This window comes from Cetorhinus maximus, chromosome 9, assembly GCF_964194155.1.
Source record: "Cetorhinus maximus chromosome 9, sCetMax3.hap1.1, whole genome shotgun sequence".
Taxonomy (NCBI): Eukaryota; Metazoa; Chordata; class Chondrichthyes; order Lamniformes; family Cetorhinidae; genus Cetorhinus; species Cetorhinus maximus.
Genome location: NC_135887.1, coordinates 80,178,387 through 80,202,722, shown reverse-complemented (window position 1 = coordinate 80,202,722; position 24,336 = coordinate 80,178,387). Strand labels below are relative to the sequence as shown.

Below are 24,336 nucleotides of genomic sequence, written 5' to 3'. Positions count from 1 at the left end.
CATAAATGATTTGGACTTAAATGTAGGGGGTATGATCAAAAAGTTCGGGGATGACACGAAAATTGCTGGCGTGGTAAATAGTGAGGAGGATAGCCGTAAACTGCAGGAGGATATCAATGGACCGGTCAGGCAGGCAGAGCAGTGGCAAATGGAATTCAGCCTGGAAAAGTGAGAGGTAATGCACTTGGGGAGGGCTAACAGGGCAAGGGATTACACTATTAATGGTAGGACCCTGAAAAGTACTGAAGATCAGAGGGACCTTGGCATACATATCCACAGATCCCTGAAGGTAGCAGGGCAGGTAGATAAGGTAGTTAAAAAGGCATATGGGATACTTGACTTTATTAGCCGAGGCATAGAATACAAGAGCAGGGAGGTTATGCTGGAACTGTATAAAACGCTAGTTAGGCCACAACTGGAGTACTGCGTGCAGTTCTGGTCACCACATTATAGGAAGGTTGTGATTACACTGGAGAGGGTGCAGAGGAGATTTACTAGGATGCTGCCTGGCCTGGAGGGTCTGAGCTATGAGGAAAGATTGGACAGGCTGGGGTTGTTTTCCTTGGAGCAGCGAAGGTTAAGAGGGGACCTGACAGAGGTATATAAGATTATGAGGGGCATAGATAGGGTAGATGGGAAGGCACTTTTTCCATTAGTACAGGGGTCAATAACCAAGGGGCATAGATTTAAGGTAAGAGGTTCAAGACTAAGAGGGGAGTTAAGGAGAAAGTTTTTCACCCAGAGGGTGGTGTGAGTCTGGAACTCACTGCCTGAAACGGTGGTTGGGTCAGAAGCTCTCATAACATTTAAGAAGTATTTAGATATTCACTTGGGCTATGGGCCAAGCGCTGGAAAATGGGATTAGTGTAATCATGTCTTAGTTAACCGACGCAGACATGATGGGCCGAATGGCCTCCTTCTGTGCTGTAAACATCTATGAGTCTATGACTCGATCAAGTTAGCCAAATACAATTTTCCTTTAACAATCCTGTGCTGACTTTCATTTCTTAACCCATATTTTCCCAAATGTCAATTAATTTTGTCCTGAATTCTTGTCTCTGAAAGTTTCCCCAGCGCCATCGTTAGGCTGACTGGCCTTTATTGTGACACTGGTAGCATTATTTTGTGACCTAAAAGGCATTAAGCAAATGCAAGCTTTTATTGTTGTGATGGAAGTAGGTGGCTTTTGTTAAGAGGATAAGGAGGCAAAAAGTTAGCTCACATGGACACAGAGTCTGGTGCAACTGAGAATGGCTGAGGAGGGGAATGGAGTCCAGTGGTATGGGAATGGAGTTTGTGGTAGGAGCTGGAAAAATGGGCTTCCAACCTTCCCAATGTTAGGTTGCAGAAAACTACATCAACAAACAGGCTGTCTGATAGCACAGAGGCAATGGAGTAAAGGCCAGGCCAGGCAATGCTTGATGCTGAAAGTGAACATCTGAAATGTAAGATGTTATTTTCTGCAGCACTGACATCCTTCACATTGATGAATGAAGCATTTAAAATACAAACTTTTAATTGTATTCTACAGTTCATCAAAGTAATCATGCAGTTTGCAAATAGTATGCTTTTATGCAGTTCAGCTTTCAACCATATGTTGATGAAATCCAGCTGTATCTCTACTTTTCTCAGTCCCTCATTACCTTGATGCTATCATGCTGCTTAGGCGACATTAAATCTTGCACTCATCAGAACATTCTCCATTCAACATCAATCTGAAGCCACCATCTTCAGTCACCACTCGTTTGCCATAGACTTCATTCCCCTCTCCAGCCACTCTCAGGTGCAGCTAGAGCATTTGCAATCTTAGCATGTTCAACCCTAAGCTGAGCTTTAAACCCTGTCTCTTATCCATGACCATTGACAATCACTTACATTAATCTCTGTAACATTTCTCACCACTGAACAACAACAACTTTCACTTAACATGGTAAAATGCCAAAAGCACTTCACAAGAGTGTTAACGAACAAAATTTTAAATCATGCCAGATAAGGAGGTATTAGGACAGGTTAGCCAAAGCGATGGATTTAAGAAGTGCCTTAAAGGAGAAGAGAGAGGTGGAAGGGTGTTGGAGGGAATTCAGAGCTTAGGCCCAAGGCATCTGAAGACATGGCCACCAACATCGAGCGATGAAAATTGGAGTTATGCAAGAGGCCAGAATTGGAGGAGCACAGATATCATGGAGGGTTGGGCTTCTGAAGGAAGTCAGAAAAAGGGAGGGGTGAGGTAATGGAGGGATTTCAAAAAAAAAATCCTCCCTACCTCAAAAGGCAAAATCCTGAAGAAGCTGGAAATATGAAATGCAAACATAAAATATTGGAAATACTCAGCGGGTCAGGTAGCATCTGTGGAGAGAGAAACAACAGTTAATGTTTCAGGTCTGTAATCTTTTGTCAGAACTGGAAAATGTTACAGATATAACAGGCTTTAAGCAGGTATGAGGAAAGGGGTGGAAGGGTGAAGAACAAAAGGGAAGGTCTGTGATATGGTGAAATGCATGAGGGATTTAAATCCCAAAAGGGAATGGCAATGCGACAAGTAAAGGAACATAGGAACAGGAGTAGGCCATTTAGCCCCTCGAGCCTTTTGTGCCATTCAATGAGTTGATGGCTGATCTGTGACCTAACTCTCATCTCCCTTACTATCCCTGGTTAACAGGAATCTAATCAATGTCAGATTTAAAATTAACATAAGATCTAGCATCAATTGCTGTTTGCAGAAGAGAGTTCCAAACTGTAGAAGTGTTTCCTGATTTCACTCCTGAAAGATCGTTTTCTAATGCTTAAACTGTGCCCCCTGGTCTTACACCCACTATCTGACAGAAATAGTTTCTCTCTATCTACCCTATCAGTTCACCTTAAATATCTCGAAAACTTCATTCAAATGCGAAATTCCAGGGAATACAATCCTAGTTTGTGTAATCTCTTCTTGTGACTTCAACCTTGGAGTTCAGGTATCATTCTGGTAAACCTAAGCTGCGTTCCCTTGAAGGCCAACCTATCCTTCCCAAGGTGTGGTGCCTGGAACTGCTCACAGCAATCCAGGTGTGATCAAACCAGGACTTTGTATAGCTATAGCACAACTTCTACCCATTTGTATTCTAGTATCTAGATATAAAGGCCAGCATTCCATTAAGTCTCTTTGATTTTTTTTGTATCTGTCCATGACATTCTAATGATTTGTGTACTTGCATCATTAAGTCTCTTTGGACCGCCACTGTTTCTAGCATTTCACCATTTAGAAAGTACCCTGTTCTATCCTTTTAGGGTTCAAGATGAATGACCTCACATTTGCCTACATACAAACATACGAACTAGGAGCAGGAGTAGGCCACTCGGCCCCTCAAGCCTGCCCTGCCATTCAATAAGATCATTGCTGATCTGAATGTAACCTCGACTTCACCACATTGAAATCTACTTGCCCATTCACTTAAGTGAATGTCTTTGTAACGTTCCACTTTCCTCTAAACTGCTCAAACTGCCACCTATCTTTGTGCCATCGGTAAACTTGGATATGTGGCTCTATATCTAATCACATTAGTTATTCATACATTTGGTGAATCGTTGAGGCCCTCAAGACAGATCTTTGCAGGAGACTGCTAGTCATATCCTGCCAATTAGAATACTTACCCATTATCCCTACTGTAGCTCTGTTTCCTGCCACTCAGCCAATTTCTTAACCAGGTTAGTAACTTGCTTTCAATTCCATAAGCTTCAACTTTACAACAACAACAATCTATGAGAGGCTTTATCAAAAGCCTTCCAGGAATCTGTATAAATAACACTCATAGACATTCCGCTGTCCACTACTTTAGTCACATCTTCAAAAAAATTCACATCAGGTTCATCAGGCATAACCTACCTTTTACAAATCCATGCTGACTCTCTCCGATCAGCTGAAAATTTTCAAGGTGTTCAGTACCTCTGGGCTGGATCTTCGCTGAGTCGGGATGACTCAGGAGCTCTTTAAAAATGGTGGGTAGGTCCTGATTCTGGGAGTCCCGACTCATTCCCAAGGTTCCTAATTTTTGGGACTACCTTCGGGTTGCAAGCCTGCACCATGCACTCAGACCCTGCGGGGATCGGCATGTCCTAGTCTTCAGCAATTTTCATGGAGTCAGACCAGCTTTTCAAAGAGTCGCGGTTCACAGCAACTCAAGAGGTGTCATTAAACATAGTCTGCAAGAGGGGACCTTTCGAAAGGTAAGTTCAAAAGACCCTCCTTGTGCCCCCATGCCAAGGTATGACCCTCACCCACTCCTTATGGCCCCTCATACCAAGGAATGCCCCCACATTCACCCACTCTATAGAAGCAGTGAATCCTATAGTGACAGTAGGATATGTAAAAAAAGCTTTAAAAAGTCATTCATACATAATCTTCCACTTTCTTAAAAAAAAACTTTTTACTTTAGCCCAATGGAAGTGACAATCACCCAAACTCTTTAAAGTATCTATAGCTGAAACTTCAAGCACTTGAAACTGCTTCGTCTTGTGTAAATATTGTGAAATTGACAGCAAAGATCAGAGAGCCAGAGCTGTGAATCAAGCAACATTTTCCCTGAGGCTCAGGTGTTTCAACAGGCTAATGAATTTCTGGGCTCTCAGCCAAGCTTTACTATGCATTCTTGGCTGAGAGACCAGTCATCCATTAGAGTACTTAAGTAGCTGGATGACTGACACTTTATTAAGCTGTAGTAAAAAAGGAGATTTTTAAGGGAATGGAAAGTTATCAATGAATTACTTTTTTTCAAGCTTTCTTTTTACACTTCCTACTGTCTTATGATCTTTCTTACTATAGCATTCATTGCTTTTATACAGTATATTGTGGGTGAATGGGCATGGAAGTGCCAAAGCTTGGCATTCGGGGGATGAGGGGCCATAGGGGTTGTTTGGGTGGCATATTTTGGCATGGGAGTATGAGACACCGTAGGAGCTGGGTGGGGGCCATATCTTGGCATGGGTGTTACGGATGGCATTGGGTTGTTTGGGGGGCAAAGCTTGGCATGGGGGGCATGAGGGGCCATAAGGGGTGGGTGGGGGTGCATAGCTTGACATGGAGGAATGAGGAGCCATTGAGGTTGTTTGTGGGCATACCTTGGCATGGGGGCTTGAGATGCCAAAGGAGGTGGGTGGAGAATACCTTGACATGGGGTAACATGGGGAGCCATAGGGGTTGGGTTGAGGCATGAGATGGCTTGTATGGGGCATGGGAAACATGTGAGGGTTGAGGGGATGTGAGGGGTGAGAGCTAGAGGTCCTTTCTGTTTTCATTATAACTGGGACGAAATCCGAAAGCACAAGGCGGGCCTTTTAAACAGTCCACCTCTGCCTGTGGCACCCCCTGTGGCTGCCTCCAAACTTCTTCCTGGGTTGGCTGGCCAACCGCAGCTGAATTTCATCCCCCCACACCCACCCACAGTGCAAATCCCATCCTCGCGGGCACTTTCTCCCGAGGAGTGGGTGAGCTGAACCGGGAGTTTTCCCGACTCCCACTACTTACCTCAAGGATGAAAGTCCAGCCCTCTATCCTTAATTATAGACTTTAAGTCATTTCCTGGCCACAGACATTAGGCTAACTGGTCTATAATTCCCTGATTTCCCTCTCTCACCTTTCTTAAATATGAAGTGACATGCACAATTTTCCAAACTAAAGGAACAGTTCCCGAATCAAGAGAATGTGGAAGATTATAATTAGGGCACCTGCAATGTTCTCACCTATTTCCTTTAGAGCCCTGGGATTAAAAACCATCTGTCCCTGTGGATTTGTCACTCTTTAATGCCTTTTATCTCATTAATTTATTTTTTTTACTTTAAATTTGTTGAGTCCCTGCCCATGATTCAATATTAGTTTTCTTAGGATGTCTGACTTGCTAACCTCATCCTCCACTGTAAATATCGGCATACGTCTGCCAGTTCCTTGTTTTCATTTACAATATCACCATTATTAATTTTCACGGTTGCTCCTGACCACCCTCTTTTTCCTAATATAATTGTAAAAATGTGTTGATTTTGATATTTTTTGCAAGTTTCTTTCCCTACCCCCTTTTATGTACCTCTTACCATTGGTTTTGTCACCCTTTGTTGTTCTTTATCAATAGAAGATGAGTCTAGAGGAGCTGTAAATGGCAGCAGCAGAATCATGACCAGCACCTACTGAAAAATTGGAGCCAGGTTATGATCTGAAAGCGTTGCACTTAATGACTGGAAAGCTGTAAAGTGCCCGATCAAAAAGATGGGCTACTGTAAGGTCTGCAGGAAGGAAGGAAGTGTAATCAATGCAACTGTGGGAGTAAGTGGGCTTATGGTGGATATTGGTCAACAGCCTATCCCCAGAAATAGAGTCAGAGAAATCAAGGAAAGGAAGGGAAGAATTGGAGATGGATCATGTGAAGGTGAGAATTGGAAGCAAAACTAATGAAATTTTCCAGTTCAGGTCAAGAGCAGGAAACGGAACCAACACAACCATCAATGTATCGGAAAAAGAGGTGAGAGAGGGGACCTGACTAGGACTGGAACCAGGAGTGTACCACATATCCTACAGAAAGGCCAGTATAGCTAGGACTCGTACGAGTTCCCACAGTGACACCTTTTCTTTGAAGGAAGTGAGAGAACACAAAGGAGAAATTGTTTAATGTATAACAAGTTCAGCCATGCAGAGGATGGTAGTGGGAGACGGGGTCTGATCATTCAAGCAAGAAGTGGAGGGCCCACAAATGAGGGATTGAAGATGTAAAGGGACTGGATATCCTTGGTGAAAAGGAGACGATTGGGGTAGGAAACTGATAACTTCTAAAGCAGCGGAGGGTGTCGGAAGAGTCGCTACCTCAGACCTACGGCTACAGAAACCACCGAAACTCTCATCCATGCCTTTGCCACCTAAGCTCCAAAATGTATAAAATTTTCCACACATACCCTATCCCACTCAATCATTACCCCAGTTTTGCTGACCTACAATGGCTGCCTGCTGCACCATGTATTCATTGTAAAAGCTTTCTCCTCTCCTATCTCTGCATCTCCTTCAGCCTTACCTCTCCCAAATGCTCCAATCCTAAACTCCAACTTTTTGTGTATCTGCCTCCCTTTTCCCAACCAGTGGTGGCAGATCTTTCAGCCACTTCACTCTTTAGTTCTTCACCTCTTAGAAAAAACTATCACATGTTTGCTTGGCTTAGCGGGAGCAACATCACTGGAATCAGAAGTTCAAGGGTTCAAGCCTGACAGTAGCACTTGAGCATGTAATCTAGGCTGACACTTCAATGCAATACTGAGGGAGTGCTACAAAATTGAGGCGCTGGCTTTTCAAGGAATTGTAAAACAAAAGCCTCTGAATGCTGCTTCAAAAACAACTTGTATTTAATTAGCACCTTTAATGTTTAATGTAATGAAACACCCAAGGCACTTCCCAGGTATGTTGTAAAGCAAAATTTGACACCAAGCCACAGAAAGAGATAAAAGCAAAATACTGTGGATGCTGGAAATCTGAAACAAAAATAAAAACAGCTGGAAAAACTCAGCAGGTCTGACAGCATCTGCAGAGAGGAATACAGTTAATGTTTCGAGTCCATATGACTCTTCATCAGAACTGAGGAAATATAGAAATGAGGTGAAATATCAGCTGGTTGAGGAGGGTGGGACAGGTAGAGCTGGATAGAGGGCCAGTGATAGATGGAGGCAAAGAAGAGATTGCCAAAGATGTCATAGACAAAAGGGAGATATTGGGGAAGATGACTTAAAGCTTGATCAAAGAGATAATTTTAAAGAAGAATCTTAAAGGAGAGAGGGTTAGAGAGGAATTGAATTTAAATTTCAACTGCTGCCATGGCCAAGGTGGAATTTGAACCTATATCCCCAGAGCATTATCTCAGGCCTCAGGATTACTAGTCCAGTGACATTGCCAATACACCACTGTCTCCTCTGAGTAGAATTTGGGAGGCTGGCCAGGAGTGCATTGAAACAGTCTCATCTAGAGATAAGAAAGGTGTGGAAGAGGGTTCAGCAGTAGCAGATGAGCTGAGGAAGGGATGAAGTTGGGGGATATTAGAGAGGTAGAAATGGATGATCTTAGTAATAGCACGAGTATGTGGTCAGAAGCTTAGCTAGTGAAAAATTGGGCAGTTCTGCAGCTGTACAATATTTATCTCTCAACCAGCATGACCAAAACACATTCATCAATTATTTGCTGTTTATAGCACCTTAATGTGTTAAATTGGCTACCACATTTCCGTACAACCATGACTATATTTCAAAAGTCTTTCATTTGGAATGTCCTAATGACACAAAAGGCATTCTAGGAGAGTAAATACATTCATTCATTCTTTATCAAAGTTCTTCTCTTCGACCAAGCTTTGGCAGTCCCTCCTGACCTCTCCCAGCCTGTTTTCCTCATGTCTTTCAAAGAAAGGGCTTGGAGCAGTTCTCTGCATTAAAGGTGCCATATAAATACAAACTATTGTTGCACAAGAGGCACAATGTCCCGTGATGCTAGAAAGCTTATTTAACTACTTAAAACGGGACAAACTCCCTTTAATAAAAGCGTCAAATTATGTTCTTATTCAGGAAGTCACAGGATAACATTTTACACCCCGCCAAAATACGACTGCCTTGATATAGATTGTTGCAAAATAACAAACAAATACAGGTAGTTTCACATCGCAAACTGCAGTCTCCCCGTGAAAAGAGACTGAAGCATTTGGCCTACACAGAAAGTTTAAGGTGGTGGGGGCGGTGGAAGCTGAGACTCTTCCTGATCCCATGTCAGCACAGCAGCGAAATAAATAACACTTACAAACAAATTCAGTTCGGACGAAAGTGCCGGCGATTCGGCGATAATTAAGACGATTTGTCAAAAGCGTTTCCAAAGTTGAAGAAGTTCCGGATCGGTTATGTTTAAGGCAGTCTGAGAGTGAATGTGGGATGTGGTTACACGGCTGTCTCGCCCACTTATTGGAAAGCGCCCGCGGGTCAATTTCTTCCCGCCTCATAGCACTGCCCCAATAGTCCATGTTGCAAGGTTCCAACGTTAGAATGTTGCGACTTTCTAACGATCCAACGATAGAATGTTGCGACTTTGCGACGTTACAAACGTTCCAAAGCGGCCGCAATAACCTTTGCTACCAAAATCTCCCTCCCTTGTTGGGGTGATGGACGGGTTGCAGGCTTCACTGGCTCCTAACACCGGCCCACCAACTGTCGTAACTCGCCTGCAGTCATAGGCACACGCTCACAGCTGCTTCAGCCGCGAACTATCTACCATGTTCCACACCTGAGCTCAGCTACTGCCAAGTCCCAGAGTGACAGATGGTAACGCCTCAGACCAAGCTAAAGTTCCCGCACCACTGGCTTTCCAAACCGCGGCGGAACGAGCTGCAATTTTTGGTAAATTTGTTCCTTTTGTGTACATCAAGCAAGTGAGCCAGACCGGGTCATTCTGAAATTAACTTTGAGGGTTGGATATGCACTTGAACTGGAACCTACAGGGCTACGGACCACGAGCTAGAAAATGGGATTAAACTGGAAAGCTCTTTTTCGATCCACACGGACACAATGGGCTGAATGATCTCCTGTGCCATAAATCTTTCTATGTTAGCATGTGAATTTCCCTGCATGATAACATAAAGGTCTTGTAGAAACAAGGCTGACTAAGTAATTCGCTGGACTAACATTCTTGTCCTAACTGACAGAAGACATGGCAGTGCAGCTCCAACACTGTCTCATGGTCCTGCAGCACAAAAATCGTGGACTTGAGGCTGACATGAGGACAGTGACAGGAACGTGCAAGTCCAACTCAACTAAGTGTCACCCAGGGCTGTCCTACATTGCCCCACCTACCATTCGCTATGGAATGGAAATCGTGAGACACATGCAGCACAAAAAAAACAAAACCTCATCATTGGGCGATACCAAAGGTCCCTGACTTCGACCCCCCTGCGAAGACAGTGGACAGTCCTCAACCAAATCCACACAGCGGACATACAATGGGGCTACCTGCTCCACAGATGGAAGATGAGGGACCACCGTGTGATGGTGGCTATGAGTGTCAGGCTGTGGAACACATCACAATAACCTACTCAATAAGATGTGTTCCGGTGGACCTCATTTCTCCACTTGGCATCTCAGGGGGCCGGCTATCGAATGGATAGTCAAACTACACATCCTATTATAAGACTTTTCCTGTCATACAATAGTACTCGTAACTAACAGAAACATCTACATAGCATTTTAGCATTTGCTATATATAACTTTCAAAATTTATAGATGGCTGGAATTTACCTAACCAGGTTTACCGACTACCTACCACTGCCCTCAGCTGCCCTCCTCTGTGAAGGTAAGATATAATTTGATACCCCTCACACTACCATTATATTACAATGCAGCTGTTACATACAGTGGTTGGGAGGGGGTGGGGTGGGGGGGAATTTAAACTGTCTGATTTCTGCTCTCACTGCCTGTCCAAAAACAGAAAGGTGTTTTGGTTTTGATTTCCCCCTTTATAAGCGGTGGTGTTTTTCCCAACCCCTCGGGGTTTCGGTGTGATCCAATTTCTACTAATAACCCCACAGCAAACTTGTGATAGGATGAACCCAGAGGGTTAGTTTATTTGCACACACTAAAATGCAGGAGGAGCGTAGGAACATTGCCTCCTTTTCACTCATACAAAAGAAGAGGGATAGAGAAAGAAAGATTTACAGGGCAAAGACCACAGAGAAAAGAATTATTGTTTCATGTGTGTCAAGAGTCCAGAATCAAAAGTCCAATGGTATATTCCTTCACAGAGGTCAGCAGGCTGAAAACTAATGCTAGGTAGTTCACTTTTCCAGTAGAGATGACTTCCGCGATGGGATAGCACACAGAGATGAATCAATCTTGTAGGTGATGGTACAAAATGTCTAGTAGTTCCAGTAGAAACAGTATAGATGTGGCCAGGCATTCAAACCTGGACAGAACCCCTTTTCTGTGCTGCTGCTTAATAGATGGAAAGATGGCAGACCGAGCTTTGCAGCTCCACCAGGCAATATTACAGGTTTCACCAGCTAGGAGGGTCATGTCACATGACACTCACCTCTCGACTTCGGATACTTGAGATGGTTCATGTTCCAACCATAAAATCTTAATGGGAGGTTGCAGGGTCCTTTGTCCTGGCAGACAATTCAGCTCTGGTTGGCCAGGCCTGGCTTATGAAATGTAGATGGCCTTTGTATAATTCCCTTCACAAATAACAAGGCAGAAGTTCCTGCGATACTGCCAAATAGCCCCTTTTGTTCAGGGTCCCAGATGGACATAGCTTTAGCCACTTTAAGAAGGTCAATGTCCAGTTTTAGAAATTTTAGAAATTAGCCATGAGGATATACATATATATATTATAAAAATACAGAGTATGAGGTCTTAGTTCCGTTACACAGCAAATAAACACCTATCAGCAACTAAACTGCAGAACATTTTTCCCCATAATTTCTGTAAATTTGATTTGAATCGAAGCTTAAGGAAGGAGGTGATGTTAATAGTTGTATTTGAGCTTGTCATTTTAAGTGGACAAAATGTAAAGCTGAATTAACTCATAATATGACTTAGCAATAAAGCAGTCGCTTCATTTTCACCTGCCAATCCAACCAACAGGTGATGATATTATAAAATAAGATGTTCTTCATGCTTGTGATTTTATGCTTGAAATCTGTAGAAAATGTTTTTAAATTGCAGGTAAAATTTGCTTAGTACTTGGGGAAGTTTGGATAGAGGATGAAGATGTAATGGATTACCACTGTCTTTGTCACCTAATGTTAAAACACAGCCTTATGTATCTAAATTGCTTAAGGGGAAGATGAGGGAGATCATATGGTAGAGACCTGAGCAAACCATTCCTCGCTGCTTAGGTGGGTGGCAGGGAAATTGTGAAGACAGACCAACTCCAGTTGGGAGACAGGTGATGGCACACAATGGTTTTGGCCACAGGGAACCCACAGGCCTTATTGGACTCTGATGGCAGATCCTGCAGCACAATATGTGGAATCATGGTTAGTCTAAGTTATCAGGCATGTGTGTGGTTCAGGTTTCCTTTTGGGCCATGAAATCCTGTGATCCAGGATTGGCAGCTACAGAGGAAAGAAAAGGGCACAGTACTCATAAGTGAGATATCAGACTCACGTACAAGGAGACTTCACCATGGGCTGTGGGGGTGGAGGACGGAGAGGGGAACTGATCTCCCAAAGTCTCACTTTTACCAGTATGGCCTGTTGTAACTTGCATTTTTGATATTGCTCTTACATGACATTCACCTCTGAATGCTTAACTCCCAAAGTGGACAGACAAGAATATTTCCATATAGTCGTTTGGTAGTACAGAAGTTGAGTATTTCTGAAAAAAGAGACATGTCTAAGCTTTTCGTCTTGCACTCATCAGGACACTTGCATGAATACCAATGTAAGGGGGAAAAGCAAGAATTTATACTGCCAAGGACTTTGAATGTCAAGGCAGCAGACTAAGCCTCCACCCAAAAAGTTGAGGGGTTGGAGGACTCTCTTTGTCTCTCACTCTCTAAAGAGACAGCGTCTTCGGAGGGAATCATGAACAGTTAGCTTGAAAGTGAAAAGAGAATAGTGGCAGAGTTGCATATTTGTTGTTTTTATTGAACGAGAATTGGTAGGAAACCAATGAATCTTATTAAACAAAATAATCGACAGCCATTCGCTGACTCATTCCTCAGGGCAATGTCTTGACCAATCAGGGTCAAGCTGCCTGGTTTAAATTTCAAACAACGCTTGGCAGTTAACTGTCAATTACCATCGGTGGTGCATTCTCCATGGCAACGCCACCTGCCAACCAATCAGCACTCTCCTCACACACAGTGTAAATTGTTGTTTTCGCCCTTATATTGGTATTCTTGCAAGTGTCCTGATGAGTGCAAGATGAAAAGCTTAGACATGTCTCTTTTTTCAGCAATATTTCAATAGTAATTCTGAATGTTGTTTAGGAAATAATTTAATACATTCCCTGACAGTTAATGGCATGGTGATAGAATGGTTCTGTGGGGTGGGGACGTGATACCAAGTAGGCCAGTTGACAGGCTGTTTACTTCTTCATGTTACTTTGACCTTACCAGAATGAGAATTGTCAATTACGATTTTCACTATTGTAGTAACATGGATGTAATTTAATAAAGCTGGCAAAGCTTCTGCTAAACAGAAACACAGATACTGTAAGTTGCTTAATCAAAAGGAAGGCATTTTGTTTGGGTGGAAACTTTGAATGTCAAATCAGCAGGCTAAGCCTCCACCAAAACGTTCAGGGGTCGGAGGACTCTCTTTGGCTCTCACTCTCTGAAGAGACAGCATCTTCAGAGGAAATCATGAACAGTTAGCTTGAAAGCGAGTGGAGAATAGAGGCAGAGTTGCAACTTTATTGTTCTTATTGAATGAGGATTAGTAGGAAACCAATAAGTCTTATTGGTGAAACTATTCTGCTTGTTCATGTATTTTGTAATGGTTTATGATGCCTTGTCTTGCTAGGCTACTTTTCAATCCACCTTCCTTACAGACAGGGAGATGCACATGGCAGAATCCAGTATCCAGCACAGGCAACAAGTATTCAACTTATGGCACCACACCCCACCCCACCCCCACCACCCGCATCGCATTGTTATTTAACTGGATGCTGGGAAGTAAAGACAGAGTCCAGATCATATGAATGTGATGTCTACTTTAATTTGCACTGAGTAATGTTGTAGCCAAGAGACTATCTAGTGTAAAACATGCAATACTTTAACAGAAGTGCATGGTGCTGTGAGGTGCTGTTTTGTTCTGCGTCCCTGACACTGCTGGCAAGCTAGCCTTCAAAGCCTTAGAATGCTGGCTACATAAAATAACACCAAAAAGCTTTCATTGCAGGGTCCTGTATTAAATGTGTCTGTTTTTATTTTTTTATTCATTTTCAGATTGTGTATGTCGCTGGTGATTCTGGCATTTATAGCTAGTTGCCCCGATTATAGCAATTTTATACAGCTGGCTTACTTGGTCGCTTCAGAGGGCAGTTAGAAACCAGCAGGATTTGTGAGACTGGAACAAAACAAAAACAGAATTACCTGGAAAAACTCAGCAGGTCTGGCAGCATCGGCGGAGAAGAAAAGAGTTGACGTTTCGAGTCCTCACGACCCTTCAACAGAACTGAGTAATATTAGGAGAGGGGTGAAATATAAGCTGGTTTAAGGTGGTGGGGGGGGAGACGTTGGGGGGCGGGGGGGAGCTGGTTGTAGGGACAAGCAAGCAGTGATAGGAGCAGATAATCATAAGATGTCACAGATAAAGGAACAAAGAGGTGTTGAAGGTGGTGATATTATCTAAGAGAATGTGCTAATTAAGAATGGATGGCAGGACACTCAAGGCACAGCTCTAGTGGGGGTGTGGTTGAAAGACTGACAGGGCATTACAGGTATAGATTTAAAAATAATGGAAATAGGTGGGAAAAGAAAAATCTATATAAATTATTGGAAAAATCAAAAGGGAGGGGGAAGAAACGGAAAGGGGGTGGGGATGGATGAGGGAGTTCAAGATCTAAAGTTGTTGAATTCAATATTCAGTCCGGAAGGCTCCAAAATAATGGAAACAGGTGGGAAAAGAAAAATCTATATAAATTATTGGAAAAATCAAAAGGGAGGGGGAAGAAACGGAAAGGGGGTGGGGATGGACGAGGGAGTTCAAGATCTAAAGTTGTTGAATTCAATATTCAGTCCGGAAGGCTCCAAAATAATGGAAACAGGTGGGAAAAGAAAAATCTATATAAATTATTGGAAAAATCAAAAGGGAGGGGGAAGAAACGGAAAGGGGGTGGGGATGGACGAGGGAGTTCAAGATCTAAAGTTGTTGAATTCAATATTCAGCTCCTTCCGGACTGAATATTGAATTCAACAACTTTAGATCTTGAACTCCCTCGTCCATCCCCACCCCCTTTCCGTTTCTTCCCCCTCCCTTTTGATTTTTCCAATAATTTATATAGATTTTTCTTTTCCCACCTGTTTCCATTATTTTTAAATCTATACCTGTAATGCCCTGTCAGTCTTTCAACCCCACCCCAACTAGAGCTGTGCCTTGAGTGTCCTGCCATCCATTCTTAATTAGCACATTCTCTTAGATAATATCACCACCTTCAACACCTCTGTTCCTTTATCTGTGACATCTTTTGATTATCTGCTCCTATCACTGCTTGCTTGTCCCTACAACCACCCCCCCTGCCCCCCAACTTCTCTCCCCCCCCACCTTAAACCAGCTTATATTTCACCCCACTCCTAATATTACTCATTTCTGTTGAAGGGTCGTGAGGACTCGAAACGTCAACTCTTTTCTTCTCTGCCGATGCTGCCAGACCTGCTGAGTTTTTGCAGGTAATTCTGTTTTTGCTTTTGTTTTGGATTTCCAGCAACCGCAGTAGTTTTTTGTTTTTATCTTTGTGAGACTGGAGTCACATTTAGGCCAGATCAGGTCAGGGCAACAAGTTCTCTTCTCTAAAGGATGCAATTAGCCAGTTGGGCTTTTATGGTTTAGTAGCTACATGTTGCCTGCACGAAAAATTTAAAAGGGAACAAGACGTGAAGATTATACTAGATCTGAGCTTGGAGGTCATCTGTGGTTTCACATTGCCATTATTCCACAATACAGAACTCTTCTGTATTCCTCCACCAGCAAAAGGTTCTAACAGAATATGGGTTCTTATGGAGGTGCTATTAATCTTCGTTCATTGGTCCCTTTGGCAAACTCAAAGTTCGTATTAAAGAGTTGCTGCTGTCAGTCATAGTTAAACCTTTCTCTAATCTTCCTGTTTGTACTGAGGCAGGAAGACCAAAAAGTATCCTTCAATATTAATTAAGCCGTCAACCATAAACATACAGACATACCAAAGCTAACAACATTTTAAACTTGAGAACGTTTCTTACTTTCGATGTTGACAGCCCCATTCCTACAGTGAAACGTTCAGGACATGTTACTTAGCTTTGCCCTGCTGTCGAGTATTGCAAAGACACCCAAGTGCGGTTCAAAAACTTCCAGCCAATGGGGTAAAGGATTACTCAGCTGCCTGTACGATTGGCTCAGAGCTGGTTGGGAACGGCCAATGGTATTGCAGGAGGCCGGCACATCATCTTTATGTCTGGGATTCAGGACGAGGCTCGTTCTTTTCCGCTCCGAGCGAGTGCGTGAGGAAACAGCAGAGCGGAGCTTGACTCGTTTCCCAAGTAAGTTCAGCCCCCACCCGGGTCTCTGAATCCCCCCACCCCAACCACCAGTAAACCCTCACCCCGAGGCCTGCGGGAGCCGCACACTCAGCTGTTTCAAAGGGATAGAGATGTGAGGGAGGCTGAGGCCTAGAACGAGGCAGACAGGCCTTCGAGGGGAGGAGGAAGCACTCGGGGCCCTAATATCAAACCCAAACTGCCGAGTGTTTGCTCCGGAGGGGGTTTTGCTGCCTTTAGTTACCGGTTGATGAGGAGCAAATGAAGGCGCTTACAGTGGGGTTTCCCCCCCGCTCCAGCTCCATGCGCGCGCGGCCTCCACGTGCATTCGAACGGCCTCGATTGTTACGTAGCCGGAAAAAGTGTCGCCGCGTTCGATTGCGGAATGTTGGCGGCGGCGCCTCCTGTTCCATGGGGCGGCTTCGCGCTACATGTGTTACCTGGGAGCTGCTCTGTGCCCCCTGAGCCGTGATCCTCAGCAAGCCTCCCAGACAAGGCCCAGAGAGGCCTGCAGTGAGAAGCTGCCCCTCACTCTAGCCACTCGGGAATCTCATTATTACAGCAGATTGCAACCTCCATTCTATAATTATGCATCGTCTAGTTGTGCAAACAGGGCAGCGTTTTTGACATGTTGAACTAACACATATATAATCCAGGCATACATTATATGAATTCAGCATTTTTATTTGCCTGCTAATTTGAAAGCCTTGAGAAGTGGAGTTAAGAACGTTTTCAATTTGAACTGAAGGTTTTTGTGGATGTTTTGTTGTAAAGTGGCCCGATTATTATTTTTTCACCCAATTTCTTGGATTCTACTTAAAGAAGCTTTAATATACAGCCTGTGTTCCATTAAGCATGTGGTTGTAGAGGTGGCTTGACGATCTGCTTATGAATGAATGTTTGGGGTGGCAAGTAAGGAAGCAAGCCTCTCTTTCCAGCAAGTGAATACATTTTAAAACACTGCCAGAGAATCCTATTTTGGGAGGATTTTTTATATCCACGTGTACTATATTACAATATTTATTAAGCTTATATTTAAAGGGTGTTCTTGTGCCTCTCCCACTGCAAATTTTAATGGATCTTCCTTTACCTCCTGCCCACTGAAGGCAGTCTCATTTATTGCCATAACTGTTTTTGTTGGGTCTACTGGATTGGGGCCCTCATTTGCTAGCCTTAACTATGAACTGCTTAGTGATAGCCATTTAATAAGCAAATTACTTCAAAATTACCTAGTGGTTGGTGAGTAGATACACAGCCTGAGGACAGACTGGGAGGTGGGTTCAATGCTTAGGCATCTAAATGTGATGTCTTGGCACTGGCTGAGTTGTTGGCATATCTTGTGCCTCTCTGGTTGGCAATCCTGTCCAATCAGAGATGTCTGACCAGTGAAATTACAAACAAAATTGCCATGGCTCTTACTGGATTCAGATTTAACAGAGGACCAGCCAACAAAAGAATTATAGAAGCTGCACAGCTGGTCAGCAAAAGAAGATGATGACTGATCCCACTAGCTCTGTGTATCGTGGTTTGATAATCTTTGTTGCTGATTGCTGTGTAGTGAGCTTACAGAGGATCAGAAAATACAGATTCTCTTGTCGTCCACAAGTGTGCTTTACCTGTACTGTTCCAGCAGCAGCTGAACAGAGGGTGTCTGGTATTGGTGCTGTAAGGTTGTAACAACTAGGTTAAGAGCACTTTTGGCAGAGGTCCTGGAGCACTGCGATGACAGTCTGGTGGGGAAGAAGGGAAGTATGGCTGCTGAAGGTAGAAATGTATTGCTGCGATCAAAGGCTGTTCTGTTAATGTTGCAAACTCTAGCAAAGTTTCCATTATTGCACTGCCATACAGACAACTGACTGTGGTATGTACCCATCACCACTATTAGCAGATCTCGTATGTGTATATATTAATATACATATACACACACCAATCTCTGGGGAAGAGTTCCTTGGACTCATGCCATCTAGATATATATTTTATGAAAAATGTTTAATGTGGTAAGCCTCTTTTCTTCCCCCCCCCACCAAAAAAAAACTAACAGCAACTAATGACTGGTACTGTCTCAGTGCTTTCAGGAGAAGGGCGATAATTGAATTTTTTCTCTCTTGGGCCAATCAGTTTTCAAAAAAAGCTAAACTGTAGATTGAAGTGAAAAGTGCAGAGAGATCAGGAATTTGAGCTTTGAGCAGAAGGGTAAGTACAATAGGGATCCTAGAGTATAATTTTTCTATAAATATAACTAAAGTTCGGTTCTTCCTTTTAGAATGCGTTACGTCGCAGCTTACCTCCTTGCCGTGTTGGGTGGCAATGAAGCCCCATCTTCAAAGGATATCAAGAAGATTCTTGACAGTGTTGGTATTGAAGCTGATGATGAACGATTGAATAAGGTATTGTGATTTTGTCAGAACTTGAGTTCTCAAATTGGCTGGATTCCCACTTTCCCTGGAGGTAATGCTCTTTTAAATGAATTTCAGGTCATCAGTGAGCTGAAAGGCAAGAATGTGGATGATGTCATCACTGCAGGTAAGCGACCTTGTTTGAAATGCAGATTCTCACCAATATTGGATGTCTAGTTGAGTTGGGTGTCTAGTGTTGAGGTATTCGCTAAGTGCACACGATTGCCATGGTGAAAAAAGAACAGCTATGAAATGTGATCCCTGCACCAACAATGAAAATTGTGCATTTAATCATACAATTCTTACTGTAAACTAGTGGCCCCGTTACTGCTTTTATCTGATATTTTGATTGAGGTTAGCGTGACAGCTTAGATTTGTAACACATTTTACATGCAAATAAACATCTCGGCCATTTAGAAGATGGAGACACACACTTTCGCCTATGCCTGCACCCCCCAATATTCTGTTCCTATTCCGAAGCATATGTCAGCAGAGGGCATCCTTGACATAGCTGGTCAGCACAGGTAAAATCCAGAAATCTGGAAAACACAGGGTGTAGGGACTAATTGCATGCTAGAAGGGTTATGTTGCAGGTTAAGAACAATGTAGCAAGATGAAGTGATTTTGGAGCAATGCACCGAGTTTGACATTGTTAGAAGAGGCAAGGTCGAGTTGCTAGTGTACATGAAGGTGATGTGGACGATGGGTTGAAAGCTGGAATAGATTTAATTTAAAAGCCCTTGGTTATCACAATTAGCTTAGAGATGGATCCCTTCTCATTGCATAAGAGATTGCAGTAGTGGTCACAATTATAACATATCCTGTGTGATTTTGGTGATAATGCACAAGGACTTTTGGTCAGAGGGCCTTGAATTTGGAGAGGTGACTGTTGGATTGCAATGACATATTGTGGGACCTTGGACAGAATGGTTGCTTGCGTGGGAAGAAACTTAATAAACGTTTGATAAAATATCTGACAATGGACCATGAGCATGGGATTAAAGACACAGTGGCAGTGGGGGAAACTAAATTGGCTACGCAATGAAAGCTGAGTGTATAGGTGAACGGTTGTTTTCCAGACTGGAGGGAAGTGTACAATGGTGTTCCCTTGTGGTTTGTATTAAGCCCACTGCTCTTTTTGATATGTGACCTGGACTTGGGCATACAATGTTTGTAGATAACCCAGAACTTGGAAGTGTAACGAACAGTGAAGAGGATGTTGGAAGACTTATGGTTATAGACATGTGATTCAATGCTGAGTAGCATGAAGTGATGCATTTTGATAATGATGAGGGGCAATATGAACTAAATGGTGCAATTTTAATAAGGGTGCAGGAACAGAGTACTGGGGATTTACCTAATGAATCATTGCAGGCGGCAGGACAAGTAGATCAGGTTGCTTTATAAATAAAAGTGTAGATTACAAGCATTAAGAAGTTGTGCCGAACCTTCATAAATCACTGCTTAGACCCCATCTGTAATGTTGTCCAGAGTATTGTTGTGCATTGTTCAGGATGGATATCAAGGCCTTAGAAAGGATGTAGAGGCGATTTACCAGATTGGTACCAGGGATGGGGAACTTCAGTTATATAGAGAGACTTGAGAAGCTGGGATTGCTCACCTTAAAGGAGAGAAGGTTAGGAAGAGATTTGATAGAGGTGTTCAAGAGTAAGAAACTATTTCCAGTGTCAGTAACCAGAGGATACAGATTTAAGATAATTGGCAAAAAAGAGATGAGAAATAATTTTACACATTGATGATCTGGAATGCGCTGCCTGAAAGGCTGCTGGAGGCAGATTCTGTAACAGCTTTCTAGGGGAATTTGGATACGTACTGGGAGGGGGAAATTGCAACGCAGCCGAATGGCATAATGGGCCAAATGGCCTCTTATGTAGTATTCTCGGTTGGTTCTTTCCTACAGTAAAGGAGAATTTGATGTGTGGAGTAAATAAATCTTGAAGGTTTTGCGAACTTAATTTTATAGCACTGGAAAGTGTCCTGGCTTTGAGGTATCCCTTAGCAGTGCAGGGAGGGAATGGTCTCTTCACAAATCTCTCCTCTTTAACTAGGTGAAGAGCAATAATTAGAATAGTCAGAGTTCCCCTCTTGTGCCATGGGGAACATTTTTCTTTTTCCTTCTCCAGCTGCATATATCCTATGGCCAAGGGTGAGTTTCTCAGTGATGGGAATAAAATGTGTTCCTTCCTCATTGATTTTGTGTTGAGAGTATGCAACCAGATGTTTTGGCAGTTGAATATGGGGTTTGGGATGCTTCCGGTTAACGTTGAAGTGAGAGTTGTAGAATTGTAAGCCTTAGCTTAGTGATGAATTCTTGACTCAGACTCAGGTTGTGGTATCAAGCCCCAGAGTTGAAGACACAATCTAGGCTGAAACTTCAGTGCAGTACTAAGGGACAGGCAATGCCATTTTTCAGCTTGTATGTTAATCAAGGCCCACATCTGTCCTTAAGGTGGGCATCAAATATCCCATGGTAGTATTCAAAGAACTGGGGAGGTCTCTGAGTACTCTCAGCCAACATCACTAAAACCAAGTATCTGGTCAATATCTTAGTGGTTTCTGGACCTCACTTCACTGTGTTCCCTATATTACAATCATGACAGCACTTTGGAGATGCTTCATAGCCTGTGAAGTGATAGTTTTTGCTTCCTGGGGCTCTGTTTTTGCTAGTGCTTTTGCTGACTGCCATTTAAAGGGTTTCGGACCAACATCTAACACACTAGTTTATTTTCCCATAAATGTCACTTGTACTTGCTGTTGATTGTCGTTAAAGATTGTTTAACATCTTTTTGATAAGAAAGTACTTGTGTTTATGCAACACCTTTCACAAACCCAGGGTATCGCAATACACTTTACAGACAATGATGTACTTTTGAAGTTTAGTCACTGCTATAACGTAGGGAAGCATGGTAGCTAAGTTCTGGACAGCAAGTTCCCACAAATGAAAATGAGATAATGAATTTTTTGGCTGGTGTTGAGATGAATGTTGGCCAGACACTGGAGGGGGCGGAAGGAGTCTGGGTTAAATCTTTCCTCGGAAGACATTGCCGCATTGGAACGTGAACCTGGATTGTGTTCAAATCTTGGGTGAGATTCTGATTCAGAAGCAGGAGAGCTATCACTATGCCAAGGTTTAAATAGTGCTCTGTTTTTAATCAGGTGAGTGTTCTTCTGAATTTAGTGTGTGGACTGTTAGGAGTGGGGCAAGAATAATGTGCTTCAATGTGTAATCACTGAATGAGGCAGAGATGTGCTAGAGGATAAATGGAAATCTGTTGGGATACCCAAGTTCTTTACAACAAAATTAGGTGCTGAGAAAGGAAATCGAGAATTGGTTGAAAGGGCTGGGTGATGTTATAATAAAAATGATGTCATGGGAAAATGTCAGGGTTGGGACAGATATGTGCAAAGAGGTTTAGGAAAATTGAAGGGTTAGCAGGCATCCTAGAACTTGTATGTCAAGCCCAAAATAAACATTAGAGATAGGAAGATTCAATAACATGATGGCTCAACTCACTTTCCCACCCTATCCACATAACCCAGGGTTTCCGGAGTGCCCAAAGATTTATCGAACTGTCTCTTGAATATATCCATCGATTCAGCATACACAGCCCTCTGAGGTTGAGAATTCTGAAGAGTCACGATCTTTTGAGTGAAGAAATTTTCCTCATCTCTGTCCTAAATGGACAAAGCCTTGTCCCGAGACTATGGCTCTTGGTCTAGAAGTACTGACCAGCGGAAACGATCTCTCCGTATCTACCATGCCAAAACCTCTAATGTTTCCCCTCATTATCCAGAGAGTTTAGGCTAGTAATATGCAACTTCTCGCTTTCATCCCAGGAATCAATCTAGTGAACTTTCATTGCACCCAGTCTAAGACATTTTTGGACATGGGCAGGGAGACCAAAACAGTACACAATACTCTAGATGTGGGTCTAATGAAAGCCCTACCTAACTTCAAGATTTTTGTACCCTTGTACACTGCCCACCCCCTTGAAATAAAGTAAACATACAACTCGCTTCCTAATTGCTTGCTGTACCTTCATTTTAACTTTGTGATTCATGTATAAAGACCCTGCAATTCCCCTGAGTACCAACATTTTACTAGTCTAGCTATTCTTCACAATTTTCACAAGTACTGATCCATTGTGTTAACTAATTGCCTCATCTTTAGGCAATGCCAAACTTGCAAGTGTCCCTGCTGGAGGTGTTGCAACTGCTGGTGCTACAGGTGCTGCTGCTCCAGCTGCAGCTGCTGCTGGTAAGTGCTCGATGCCGCCTGTTATTTTCTGTTTGTATTGAGGGTTGGGGAGTGAAAAGATGTACAATGGAATTTAATGCACTAGTTAACTTGCAGCCTGACAGCAGTGAGAGAACTGTTAAGGGTGTGCACCAAATGTTATTGATTTACATGCACTTTGTGAACACACTATTTTGGAGTACGGTGCAGTGTATTGCCTTGTTTTCATTTGGTTCTTGATTCAGGCACTTGAATGTTGCAATGACTTATTTATCCTGGTACATTTGTATGTCAGGTGTGGGTTTACTGGTTTGTGGCCACAACCTGTTAATTATCTCTAAATATCAGCATGTGTGTCATTAGAGGCACTGTGATTCTGTTAACATTCAAGGCTATGGGGAGGTGTCAGCTGTGGCTCAGTTCATAGCACCCTCGCCTTTGAATCAGAGGGTTGTGAGTTCATGTCCCACTCCCGGAAAACCAAGAACTGTGATTGTACTCGAAAGAGTTGCAATCTGTGACTGTTGATAACTCGAAAGAGTTTCAAGGCTATGGGCCAAGTATTGGTAAATAGGATTAGGTAGGTAGGTCAGGTGTTTCTCACGTGTTGGTGGTGCAAACTTGATGGGCCGAAGGGCCTCTTCTGCACTGTGATTCTGATTCTGTTAACATTCAAGAAGCAAATTGGCTACATTCAACTAATGTGCCCATTTACACTATGTACTGTATTGTAAAGCAACATGTGATGCACCCAGCATTACAGATAAGAATTGGTGGCATTTAAGAATGGCCCCTTGTGAGAGATGTCAGGGCGTTTGACATCAGTGGTAACAGAGGCCACTGCAACATGTCAGCTGGCTCAGTAAAGGGTCTGCTAACCTGATTGGCAACTTCTGGTGGCTTTGTCACAATGTTCAGACATCTTTTGATCAAAGGATTTTTTTTTTGGCTTGTCTTTCTTATATTGGGGATGGGCAATAAATGCTGGCCTAGCCAACCATGCCCACATCCCGTGAAAGAATAAAATAAATTCACTGAGTCATGTGACAATGGAAATAAAGATCTTGGTTTTTTTTAACTTTTTTCGTTTTTTTTTCAGTTGAAGAAAAGAAAGAGGAGAAGAAAGAAGAGTCTGAAGAATCAGATGATGACATGGGCTTTGGTCTCTTTGACTAAATACAAAACTGTCTTTAAAATAAACTGTTCTGTGTTCTAATAGAATGTCCCTTGTATTTGTACAGAGGTACAGTTTATAAAATGGGGTTACGGGCAGGACAACGAGTGAGCAGTAAAGACATAAATAGAATGTGGATTTGTTTGTGCTCCATGGACAGAGCTGCCACATCTGCTGTTTGAGCTGCAGTTTGTACCTTTTGTACAGACCAAAAGAAATTGAGGGAATGGAGAATGATGGGTTGAAGACCAGATTTATACCTTTTGTCCTCCTTTCTCTCCCTTTTCTTATTTTCCAA

General features: G+C 42.9%; 2 protein-coding genes across 4 annotated transcripts in view; one reads left to right on the top strand and one right to left on the bottom strand.

The window, feature by feature from the left end:
• Positions 1 to 16,032, bottom strand: part of pidd1 (p53-induced death domain protein 1) — an 81,340-nt gene extending 65,308 nt beyond the window's left edge. For 2 of the 3 annotated variants that reach the window (XM_078548936.1, XM_078548934.1), the window contains exon 1: positions 8,786 to 9,335. The gene's annotated coding sequence lies outside the window, so the exon portion shown is untranslated. Of the gene's footprint in view, positions 1 to 8,785; positions 9,336 to 15,916 lie in introns of those variants that run through there. The other variant, XM_078548935.1, reaches the window with a different exon arrangement.
• A 57-nt stretch (positions 16,033 to 16,089) lies between these two features.
• Positions 16,090 to 24,085, top strand: LOC144684750 (large ribosomal subunit protein P2-like). Its single transcript, XM_078548937.1, has 5 exons — positions 16,090 to 16,213; positions 18,474 to 18,597; positions 18,685 to 18,733; positions 22,799 to 22,885; positions 23,964 to 24,085. The coding sequence occupies exons 2-5, from the start codon at positions 18,475 to 18,477 to the stop codon at positions 24,038 to 24,040; spliced, it is 336 nt and encodes a 111-aa protein (XP_078405063.1). The 5' UTR covers positions 16,090 to 16,213; position 18,474; the 3' UTR covers positions 24,041 to 24,085.
• The last annotated feature ends 251 nt before the right edge of the window (positions 24,086 to 24,336 follow it).

What these genes read in the sequence shown, in the direction of transcription:
- LOC144684750 (XM_078548937.1), top strand. Translation starts at nt 18,475, where the DNA reads ATGCGTTACGTCGCAGCTTACCTCCTTGCCGTGTTGGGTGGCAATGAA. An exon ending in ATGATGAACGATTGAATAAG is followed by an intron (nt 18,598 to 18,684) that starts GTATTGTGATTT and finishes AATGAATTTCAG; the next exon opens with GTCATCAGTGAGCTGAAAGG. An exon ending in GGATGATGTCATCACTGCAG is followed by an intron (nt 18,734 to 22,798) that starts GTAAGCGACCTT and finishes CCTCATCTTTAG; the next exon opens with GCAATGCCAAACTTGCAAGT.